We start from the raw sequence: 12,253 nt of genomic DNA, 5'->3' as shown, positions 1-12,253 counted from the left end.
ACTCTATGTACCTAAAGTTTGAGTAAGGAAGATGAAGTTGTTAATGAGATAGCTCTTCCGAATAATTGTTCTTTTCATTTCGATGCACTTTAACTCTTGCTTTTTATTGATTTAATTTTTTCTCGATATATACTATTTTATGTATCGTACTTTCCACGATCAATTAATCAAACTACTTTGAATTAAAAAAAAAAAAAAAAAAAAACGATAGACGTTTGCAGAACAAATCGGGCAAATGGAAAATAAATATCTTCTCTCTCATAGAAAGTCGACACGTTTTAAATGAGAAGGCGAACTAGTAAAGAGGAGGGAAGGTCTTTCAAGTAGATAGAAAACAATGACTATCACGCGACTGCACAAAGTTAAATTGCCAAGCACGAACGCCCTCAGCCACGAACCCGATACAAACATTTTACCTGACTTTTCGTTTTCGTATAAAAGAGCTCTCGCGTGTTTTTCCTTATTCTTCGTTCTCTCTCTCTCTCTCTCTCTCTCTCTCTCTTTCTCTCTTTCATCTTATCTTTTTCTCGAACTGACAGAGAAATGCGGAAGCGTTTCATTCATCGAAAATATCTCGAAATATATGCTGACCTTTAGAAAGATATTGTCTTCCTTAGGGGATGAACCTGTTTCTTTCTTTTTTTGTCTTACCTTCCTACGAAATAAACGTAAAGTTTATGATTATAACCATCGACTATGAAGACTCTATCTTTGCTTGACCAGGTCGATGGTGAGCCATAAGCATCGACCTTCTCATGACGTTATTAAGCTGGCCAATATACGATCCAACCGTTATACTGCTTGCTATACTCTTTATATACACACAACTTGCTATATGTGTATCGTATAGACGATAGAAGTGGGAAAACGGAAGGTCGAAAAAGGGGAGTTAGATAGTAGGTAGATAGATGATGGGAGACAGAGAGAACGAGAGGAAGAGAGAGAAAGAGAGGAAAAAGAGAGAGAGAGAGAGAGAGAGAGAGAGAGAAAGAGAGAGAGAGAGAGAGAGAGAGAGAGAAGAGAAAGGGAGCAGGAAAAAACTCATAAGCTGGATTGGCAAACTTGTCAGTGAGCGGTCAATTGCACCTTGCCATCGAGCTATCTCTCTCTCTCTCTCTTTCTCTCTTCTTCCTTTTTCGAGTGACAGAATTGCGAGCACTGGCTATTCCAGAAAATATCATATTGCCGAGTAAAACCCGCTGTCATTTCTATTCTCTATATCATCGACGCTGCGTAATGACGTTGTCGAGCTACAATAGGTATTATTACAAAATATGTATCACGCGAGATGCGATTTCAGCGTATTTTCAAAAAGCGTTAAAGGGAAATGTGCAAATCGATGATGAAATAGGATATTAAGTGCTGGAAAATATCGATCCGAACGGTTCGGAAATATTTATGTTGTTTAATTTGCTTTTCAATAAAATACACGTACGAGCATTAATATATTCTCAATATAAATAAACAAAATATTTGTATCTGCGATAAACAGAACGTTCATTGAATTCGAACAAAGTCAGTGAATAATCCAGAACGAATTAAATGAAATAAAAAAAAAGGGAAGGAGGATAAAAAAATATGTATGAAAATTTTAAAGTTTCCACGGTTGGATGTTACGCTGGACCGTTTTGACCGCTAGATGGGCGTGGTCGAGATTCGGATAAAGGGAATTGTACATACGTACGTCTGTACGTTAATGCGTCGTTAATCGACAGTTCCCTGTAGAAGGCCGTCCTTTGTGCGTTTGTCATAGTTTGCATGAGCCCAGAAGCTGTATTGCCAAGGCGACGTTTCCGTCGAGAGATCGTCGACGACAAAAGGATCGAGTCATAGGGGATATTTCGTCTGAACTCTCGAGAGCGCTCGGCTGGCTCTCTGAAACACGCTGTTGTCCTCTACTTTGCTTACGATATGCGTATGCCTATGTATGTATTATATAGACGTTTGTTTATATATGCGTGTACATATATGTTGTGTGCTTGCTCTTTGTGTATACACGTACATACAACATGATCTAGTCGAGTATCACAAATATATACGCACGTATACACAAATACACGTTTTCATGTGTATAATGGTACACACGTCGTTTATAGGACCATCGTGTAAAACATAATTTTCATTTTCGGAATGCATCTCGGCAACCAACAGAACCTTTAGAACATACTACTTCACTAAGTTCAGTGTATACCCTCCATTTTCGTGTACGTTCGCCTAGTTAAAGTTTGGTCGATAATATAAAGGCTATTTACGAATGCGCCCTTTCCATTTCTCTTGTACTTTTCGTTTTCCTACGATAACGCTTCTCTTCTTAACGGTCTCTGACAGTGAAACTACAGGTTTTGACAGAAATTTAATAACTTTTATGAACCGTGACGTTTACCTATTAGTTCTATCTTTCTCTCTTTCTCTCTCTCCTCTCTCTCTCTCTCTTTCTCTCTCTTTCTCTTATTTCAGTTTTCTTTCCCTTTTCTTTCGTAAGTTAGCGTGAAAATACTTTCGCCACGATAGCCGGAAATACATCCTCTTTAACGCTTCGGCTGCAGGCCTTCGTCGAGAGTCACGACGTGCCTGCGATTAAAGGCACGTTCTCAGTCAGATGTTCGCGTCACGTTCGATAATTTCTTACCGAGAAAGAGAAGAAGAAGAAGAAGAAGAAGAAGACGAAGAAGACGAAGAAGAAGAAGGGAAGGAGTAGGAGGAAGAAGAGGGAGAAGAAGATCGAGAAAAGGGGTCGTGACAAAGATTCGTCGACGTTTAATATCGCGCATCGTTTAAAATCCGGCACATTAATCTTCGGAAATTCGCGAGGATGGCAGAAGGAGGCTCTTTCTCTCTCTCTCTCTCTCTCTCTCTCTCTCTCTCTCTCTCTCTCTCTTTCTCTTTCTCTCGTTGGTGACTCTCGACGAAAGTACATTAGTAAGTACTTGATCCTCGTCTGCACTTTGTAGTCCGTCTTGGCAAAAGAACGAGGAACTCTTGATGATGCATTTTTTTAATTTTTTTTTTGTTTTGTTTTCTTTCTCTCTTTTTTTTTTGTTTATTTGTTTATCCTTTTTTTATATTTACATACAACTATAAATAACTTAAGATCAAACGTAAGATCAAAGAAAACATTTGTAATTGAGAAACGTTTGTAATAGAAATACGATTTGCTCGCTTTTTCTTTTTCTTCCTTTCTTTAAACGACGTAGTACGAGTTTTACGAAATTCGTATGTGACTTCGTCCAATGCGATGACGTCTTTCATCATCGTGTACTTACCTTTCTCTCCTCTCAACATTTTCCTTCGTGCTTTGGCTCTTCCCTTTGCAAACTGCGAAATGTTAGATACGTATTTATATGCACGAATATACGTACCTAGATACCCATCGTTTCCGTTCTATCTACGATCGTCTCCGTTGCATACAACATACGATATTCTCTTATACGTAAACATAGGGAACATTCGATACTTTCGTAACATTGCTATTCGATTTCAAACGTGTCATCTAGTCATCTAGTGAGATTTACTATAGAGACATTTCATCAACATTCTCATTATCAATTTACTTCCTATATAACTGATCTATATCTTATCATCGATGTGGCTTTATAATATCATATAATATTCAGATAAAAGAAACTTTAATGATTGCGAATTAATAACTATCTTAAAAATCATTATACTTAACTCTCAATAAGAATCAATCATCCTGATAAGAATCACTTGCAAGAAGTAACAACGAGTTACTCTTAGAGTTATCTTTCCCTTTTAAAGAAGAAGAACGTTGGCTCTACGAAATGTCGAGAGTATAAAAAAGAGAGAAGGAAATAAGAGAAAGAGAGAAAGCTTATCTAGTCGGCGCGTGCACTCGCGAAGGGCCGTTTGTCCTCCGTACTTCACTTCCGACCCTTCAGAGTGAAGAGCTCGATACCCGGAGAGAGACCGATGCTTCCCTAAGGACAGGAAAAATATTCATGCCCGTGGGGACGCATCTCGCACGAGAATCTCGCTTTATGTGCATCTTTCCTCCCCAACTTCCACCCCCTTCAGACCCTCCCCCCCATCACCACCCCGCCCGTCCAACTCACCTACCACACCTCCTTCTTCTCAGTCGCCTCTGAATCTTCCTCTTCTCCATGCACACTGTTCCGTCTTACCTCCTATCTTTTTTCCTCAACCCCTTTAGCGATATTCCCTTTTATCGTTTTATATATATACATACATATATATATATATATATATATATATATATATATATATCTTTCTTTCTCTCTTTTTTTTCTTTCTTTTTCTCTGTATTTTCTTTCTGTGTTCCTCATTTTTTCCTTTTTTCTCTTTTTCTTTTTTCTCTTTTTCTTTCTCCTTTGTTTTTTTTTGTACACATACCCAAGACCCTTGTTTCTTCGTGCACGGAGAGACGAAGAAGATGACGTCCCTGCTTTGACAGCTTTGCATAAATTACAAAAGGCTCGACAGAAACTGAATTCTTCTTAGCCTGCTGAGTAAGAGAGAAAGAAAGAGAGAAAGAGAGAGAGAGAGAGAGATACTGAAGTAATGAGAGAGAAAGAAGTTACGAACGACGCGGAGATAGTTTTTCGTTGAGATAGTGAGGGGGAATGATGAGGAAAAAGCAGAAGAAAGTGAGAGACGGTACAAAAATAGAGAGAGAGAGAGAGAGAGAGAGAGAGAGAGAGAAAGAGAGAGAGAGAAAAAGAGATAGAGAGAAATGAAGAGAAAGAGTGTGGTCGGGATAAAAGAAGACGAATCCGTAAAAAGATTTATCTTATTTGGTGCGCGTAACACCGATGAGAAACTAACGCTATTTTCTCGATAACTTTGTTACTTTTCGTTCGTGCAAAGCGCCTTTGTTTTCTATGAAAGTGTGCGCATTGTCAATAAACGAGTCGTCTGTTATTCGTACATTATATAGGAAAAGAGAGAGGATGGGAGAGGAAGAGAAAAAGAAAAATAGAAAAAAATCTATGTCGTTCCTTGATACTTCCGCGCGTATTTATCGTGCGAATCCTTTGAATCAAGTGAAAATTCTATTGAAGAGTTTCGATATTAAATCAAACGAAAGATCGATATTGTATGTATCTGCATACATACATACATACATACATATGTGTGTGTATGTGTGTGTGTGTGTGTGTGTGTGTGTGCACGCGTGTGCACATGTTTTTATATATTATATGTGTTATAGACTTGAGAAATACGTCCTTGTAACATTTTACGAAATATTTTGTCAAAAGGTAACCTCCATTGGGAATCGAAAACGTTTTTCTAAAGATTTCGATTTGATGTTTGGAATGTATCGTATGTGGCAGAAGGAAGGGTCGCTATACTTTTGACCACCAGTCGAAGGAATTCTATCTAGGATATTATTTACCTTTGTCGAGCGACCTGGCCAGGAGGATTGTCGGCAGGATCAAGAAGACCATGTACCACGATAGCCGGTCCCGCATTCTTGCGAGGTTCCGAGTCCTCCTGGGAAAGGAAACATTGAATTTTCATTATTACTTTAAGATTCAGTCGATATATCTTTTTCTGTATCTCTCTTCTTCTATTTTCAGTTTTAATACCGTGAGAGAGACAGAAAGATTTCGCAGCTGTGATGCAAATATATATATATATATATATATATATATATATATATATATATACATATATATAAAAGATTGATTCATAAATAAATGCCGCTATAAAGTAAGGAGTTTATTTCAATAAAAGGACATTTGAAAAATGAAGTAACTATGATATTTATCGACACTCTCATTGCTATCTTACTACAATTTTTGATTCTATGAATCGTTTCGCTATTGAAAAGATTTATACGTAAACATATAAATACGTTCGTACGTGAATCGATTTCAAGTGATACTATTAACGGGTTTGGTTCGTTCCATTTTTATAATGCATCTAGAATTTCTTTCATTAATAAACGTTCGATCTTGATACTCGCTACTAACAAAACGTATGAAAAATTACGCTCGAGAGGGAAATATTTTTTGACAAATAAAACAAAAAGAAAAAAAAGAAGGGTATAATAATTTACGTGACGTTTTCGCGACAGACGGGACTTTTCAAAATGCAAAACAATTCAAAATGCTCGAATGTTGTGAGAGAGGAATCGCATAAATCGTCACGCTAGACCGTTTCGTGTCGCGATGTGTTTCCTTGACGATTGAAACTCGTGGGTATCATCGAACTTTCCATCGTTATGTTTGTATTATATATTAAGGTGTTTTCACCAGCGTTAATATTTTGCCGGATAAACAAACGAACTTACGAATTTGTGTCACGGTATTTTTTTGTAGGTAAACGTTAACGTAAGTACGTTCGCATATCTACATGTACTTACATACGTGCATTACTAATAAGTGTATATGAAGTGTTGTGATAGTAAAATGTTGATAACTTTGATAATATCTTTGAGAAAACAAAATAATAATAATTTTCTTCAACGAATGTTTCTTTTTCCTTTTTTTTTTTCGTGTAAGAATCTTAAAAAGCTACGTGTTAAAAGAATTTTCTGAAGTTAGATGGGTATAAAATTCAAACTTCAATTATAAACAAGTAATTCCTAATGAAATAGGATAAGAAACACTCGTTAAACTGCATTTAACATTCTTTCTCTCTTCCGATTATTAAAACATTCATATTGCATTATAATACTTTATTAAAGGAACACTTAATACACATTTTATTTACGTTTTGTTTTATCTTGAATTCATTGAGAATTATTTCACTCACGTAAAGAGAACAGAAGAGTCAAATCAGGCATTGTCGTATACAGACCAGCGGATCGACGAATTCGTAACGATTAATTCGAATCCGGTGGTACAATATTTGTGATCGCTGGGCAGTTGCGTAAAGCGCAATTATTTGTCAAACAACGCGTGCTGATTAAACCACGCGTAGAGGGTTGGAAAGAGAGGAAGATGGATGGGATGTTAGAGCGATCTATAGAGATGTAGCAAGAGTGTTACGTTTGTTTCTTTTGACATCTGTTGCACATGATACGATAATTCAATCTTTAAAGGTACGTTCGTTAACGGGCCTTGTATTAACGCGAAAGAAAATATCATTAATATAACGGAGTGCAACGAAAGATAAATATCACTTTGTTTTTTTCTTTTATTTTTTAATTGTTTTTTTTTTTTGACATCAAAAAAGTAATCGTACGACCACCGTTTCTTTTTCATCGATAAGATGCTTTCTTCCCCTTCTTCTTCTTCTTCTTCTTCTTTTTCTTTTTTTTACTTCGTTTCTTCGCCAATATTCGTTCTATTTTATTCGAAGAACGAACGAACGAACGAACAAACTTTACGAAGCTCGCTGGAGAGCCGATCCGACCGTAAAAGTTGGAGATTTTTCGCATGGAAAAATGCACGGACGAACAAGTAGGAATGATTGTGGCCCGTTAAACGTTCCCTTGAGTGAAATCCTGTTTAATGGAATAATAGATCACTGGTCGGAGCTTAATGCAATGTCAATATTAGAGAATTGAAACAATCAACGGGAACGACGCGTCGGCGGCGTGTATACGAGGTGTGATTTTCATCGAATCTTTTTGATCCTTTCATTGTTTCGACATAGAAAAATTTGTCGATTTGTTTGAATATTCCAAAGTTTGTTAGAACGATTAGCTAAATTACTTCTTTTTACGTCTTACCAAGAGAACGAGTTAGTATCTTCGTTTGAAGTTTTCCCCGTTGTAAGCTTCTATCTTCATGGTTATTCTTCCTCAAACTTTTCATCGTAGGTCGATTTTCCGTACGAGAAAACGCGCCACTCGAGCTTCCAGTATTATTATTTTCTCTCTCCCTCTTTCTCTCTCTCTCTTTCTCTCTCTTTCTCTCTCTTGCTCTCTCTTTCTCTCTCTTTCTTTCTTTTTTTTATCTATTGACAACGTTCGAAGAATGAAGTAAATCGTTACTCTACAAACACGTCTGCAATTTCTTTACAGTGAAATATTTTTTACTTAATCGGCAAGTGGTACCGTTTACTTAAAGGTTTTCTATCACTGTTTAGTAAACATTTGCATTTCGCTTTTACGTTTGCTCTTTCGCTAATGGAAGCACCTGCAAATTTCGTTAGAAGAGATTTCTTTGATCCTTTCGCCGTGCTAGTTTCATACGTCATTCGTGTTTCGATAAAGAAATCGTAGAAAACTACAGAGAGGGAGAGAGAGAGAGAGAGACAGAGAGAGACAGAGAAACAAGACCAAATCGAGTAGGAAGGTACGGAAAAAGTTGAGGAAGGTGAATGAGGTCGGAAAAAAATTATCAATGATCTCACCTCGATCAAGTCGGAAGATCCAACCACGATTCTCACTAGTCTCATGAAAAATTTTAACGACGATGCGAACTAAAATTATCACGGTTCATTTAATTTTGTTGACTCGATTCTCCGAGATGATATTTCGTAAAGAACGAAATGAGATACTTTAAGACTCAATCACAAAATCAATTCCATTTTTTAAGAGCTTGTAATGGGGATGCGTGCGGGCGCGTACGCGTGTTTATACGTATTTACATACAACTACGTTATCGTTTATCACGATTTTTCGCGTCGAAAGTATTAAAAAAACTGAACGAAGGACGAGAATGATTGAGGTATGGTTGTTGGAGTTGAAAACTCGGACATTTTTCAGCGTGCGCGCGCTTATACTCTCTTTTTCTATCTCTCTCTTTCTCTATTGCTGCTCGAGGTTGGCCGATATTCGAGCGTGCACTTTAAGAGTTTTTAATCAGCAAACTCGTCTCTCTCTCTCTCTCTCTCTTTCTCTTTCGTTCTCTCTTACTCTCTTTCCCCCTCTTTCGTTCTCTTCCGGAGAGTTTTTAATCGGTCCTTAAAAGTGGGTTTCTACTTAAGCGAACGAGTTCGAATATCAAGAGTACGAAAGCAGGATAAGAGCATCGGCTCTTTTTCGAGCCCCTACTTTTCCACCTTCTCTCTCTCTTTTCCTTTTATTTCGTTCTCTATCAAAATCGAACAATTAGAGTAATATTGCGATGCGATAGATATACGATGATAAAAATTTATTTCTCGACTTTATAGAATCTTTGATAACATATTCAGATTTGTGTTTGATATCAAAGGATGATATCAAAGTTTTTGTAGATTAACAGAAATGGATTTGAAACGTTCAACAAATTACAATTACGTAGGAAATAGTCCGTGGAGAGTATGTGGAAGAAAATATTTGCGGAGTGTATAATTATCATCATCATCATCATCATCGTTATCGTCATCAATCCTCTTCTTCTTCCTCGTTCTCTTATATATCCTTTTACTTGAAACTCGTAATGCCACTAACGTGATTCGTATCTACATGCAAGGTACCTCCTCGTAACGAGCAGTACGGCCGCGAGCGATAGCGCGCGTTAATTCACGAGACGACGAGCCACGAAGGAGGATGGGACGAAACGAGATATTAAGCGCCATAATTGTGCCTTACGTGGGAGGATGTAGTAGAAACGTAGAGGAGAGTATCTGGGTTCGAGGATCGGCGAGATGCTGCGACGTCTGTGAGCACGACAAGAAGCGACATGAGATATATATGTGTATGTATGTGTGTATATATATATATACATATATATATATATATATATATATATATATATATATGTAGAGAGAGAAAGAGAGAGAGAGAGAGAGAGAGGGAGACAAGCTAGCAAGAGGGTATACACCCTCTCGTGTATCCGCTCGCGTGAAGGATGTAGGGTGGATGCTCTAACGAAGAGATGGGAAAGAGGAACAGAAGTAATCTTATCCCGACTTTAATTCCAGCTCAGAATTGCCTCTAATTACCCTAATTCCAGAAAGCGTACGCGTCGAAGGAGCGGTTGCCTTTCACGAATTCAGGTGATCTTCGAGAGGGCTCCGAGATGAAAAAGAGGAGGAGGAAAGGAAAGGGAGGATGAGAAAAGAGAAGAGAAATGGTGAGGTGTAACTCTCATTCGAACGAATATAGAGACGGATAAAGCGGTGTTAGGGGAAGAAAGAGGCAATGGTGATGACGGGTATGAGGAAAAACCAGGAGGAGGAGAAAAGGGGCGAAGGAGAAAGGAGAAGAGGAAAATACGGAAGGAAAAGCGTTCAGGAATTGCTCGAGGCAGCTCGGAGCGATTCTTCGACTAGCTCGCGGCACCAAGTTCGGTAGGGAGGAAAGGTCCGGTAATCGTGACCATCGGGGGTAAGGATGGAAGTGTAAGAGGGGGATTCAATAAAGACGAACAAACTTTCCTCGACTAAGACGTCTCCACCCGAGGCTGTTTCCTCGGTTATCGTGACGATTCGACGATTCTAATTATCGCGAATGAACGACGATAGCACCGGCCAATGGTTTTCACTCTTAACGAATTAAATCCCTTTATTTTCTTATTATTTAGCTATTTCTGAATAAACAAAAGAGATATCTGCTCTTAAGAATTCGCGGTGATATCATTCAAAATATTCAACTAAATTTTACGCACATAATCATTCTTCGGAACGAATAGTATTTTATCGAATTTTTCTCGATGAAGTCGTTTTAAAAAGATTTTTATAGTACATGTATTGGAAGTGTCTTCGATCGGTATAGAGAGCCAGACGAACGTAATTATGTGAGAGGATGGAATTTTTCGATAGAGGGACGACTATTTTTCGATCGAAGGTATGTATTTTCTATTACACTCTAGTAAAGCACTGAGAGTGATCGGGAAAGAAAAAGAGAGAGAGAGAGAGAGAGAAAGAGAGAAAGAGAAATAGAGAGGAACGAAGAGGATTGCGGAGAGAAAAGATAGAAAGAAAAAGTAAAAGGGGAACGGGAAGGAATTATTTTTCTCCGTCTCCTCGTCTGTCCCGAGGGATCGTTATTCCTCAATTTCGACGAAGCACTCACTCCCTCTTTCCTCCCCGTTCACTATTCTACGCCCCTTTGTGTTCGATCCGATTCGGCCTCAATTTTGCGGACGACTCGGTCTTGTACGCAGTGACGGGGTCGCGATCTGAAAAATTATTCTCGATTACGATAATGAGAGGAGGCGAAGTGAAAAAAAGGATGAAAGAAAGAAGAGATAGAGAGATGATAGTCAGCGTTGACTCGAATCCGTAGAAATCTAGCGGAAGGCTTCGTCTATAGGATGGACTCATCCCTTCTTACCCTCGTCCTTGCTAACCCTCTTTCTCCTTTCATTCTTTCGTCCTTCCTGCCCTCGATTGCACCCTTCCGTCGTTATTTCGCCATTCTACCGGTATTCCAGCGTACTAGGACTCGTCCGCCATTTATTTAATTAATTTCACGGTATTTCATTCTTCCTTGAGTCACATGGAGAAGAATAGCTCGTCGTAGTACACAACGAGTAGCGAGAAACGAAGGGCTATTAAGGAAAGAGTGTAAACAGAAAGGGTAAAAGAATGAAAGAGAATATTCTCTATCTCTGTTCTTCTCTTTTATAGTAATTTTATCTTGTTTTCTTGTTTTTTCTTTTTCTTTTTTTATTTAATCGCTTGGCTCTTTGCTTTGACGGTATGTTTCTCCATTAAATGAATTAAGATCGATAGAATCTTCGTTTCGATTTGATTTTAATATTATTGTATGTAATTTATATGCATACGTTTACACGTTTTTGTTCAGTCTCAGTTCAGTCACCGATTCGTCAAATTTCTTCTCTTTGTCAATGTTCTCTTTGTCGATGTTTTTTTAACTAAATTCTGATAACATCTTTTGTCTATGAACAAAGGAGATTTTCGATCGCTGCGCTCATCCTTCACCCCCTAATGGTCTCGAAATCCACAAAGTAAAAGGATCTTCAGACATATCTTATATCAGTTTCGTCATGCTATTAACTTTACCTACTTAAATTTTATCTTTCATTAAAAAGTGATATTTTAGCCGTCATTTAAATCAAATTTTGTTGCGACGCGAGAAGAATTAGAATTCCTTCCGGAGATTGAACTGACGTGATAGAACGAATTGAAATGTGTGAATCGGTTTTTAATTGAGAAATTAAATAAATAAATAAATGATTCAAGCATTTATTTCAATGATAAAGTAATCAAGCCTAAGGACAGAAGAGAGATAGATCAGAGAAAAAAGAAAAACCAGAAAGGTTCGTGCTCGCCGTTTGTTTTTATCAAAGTAGTCGCTGTAGTTAACTGAAGCGTGTTCGGTTTGCTGCTTCTGTAGAAAACATATTACTTTCTGACGGTGAGAGACAATTTAGTTTGATTGCATTAAAACACTTTGACGATTCGTTCTAGTGGAAATTGAATATACGCG

At 37.8% G+C, this 12,253-nt stretch overlaps 1 protein-coding gene across 3 annotated transcripts in view; it reads right to left on the bottom strand.

Annotated features, from left to right (window-relative positions):
* Positions 1-12,253, bottom strand: part of LOC122638086 (zwei Ig domain protein zig-8) — a 175,475-nt gene that overhangs the window by 67,337 nt on the left and 95,885 nt on the right. For all 3 annotated transcript variants that reach the window (XM_043830756.1, XM_043830753.1, XM_043830754.1), the window contains exon 2: positions 5,375-5,472. In XM_043830756.1, the coding sequence (XP_043686691.1) occupies positions 5,375-5,450 (76 nt within the window). In that variant the 5' untranslated portion in view covers positions 5,451-5,472. The remainder of the gene's footprint in view (positions 1-5,374; positions 5,473-12,253) is intronic.

This window comes from Vespula pensylvanica, chromosome 2, assembly GCF_014466175.1.
Source record: "Vespula pensylvanica isolate Volc-1 chromosome 2, ASM1446617v1, whole genome shotgun sequence".
Taxonomy (NCBI): Eukaryota; Metazoa; Arthropoda; class Insecta; order Hymenoptera; family Vespidae; genus Vespula; species Vespula pensylvanica.
The sequence above is the reverse complement of the archived record's forward strand: the minus strand, read 5'-3'. Positions and strand labels throughout refer to the sequence as shown.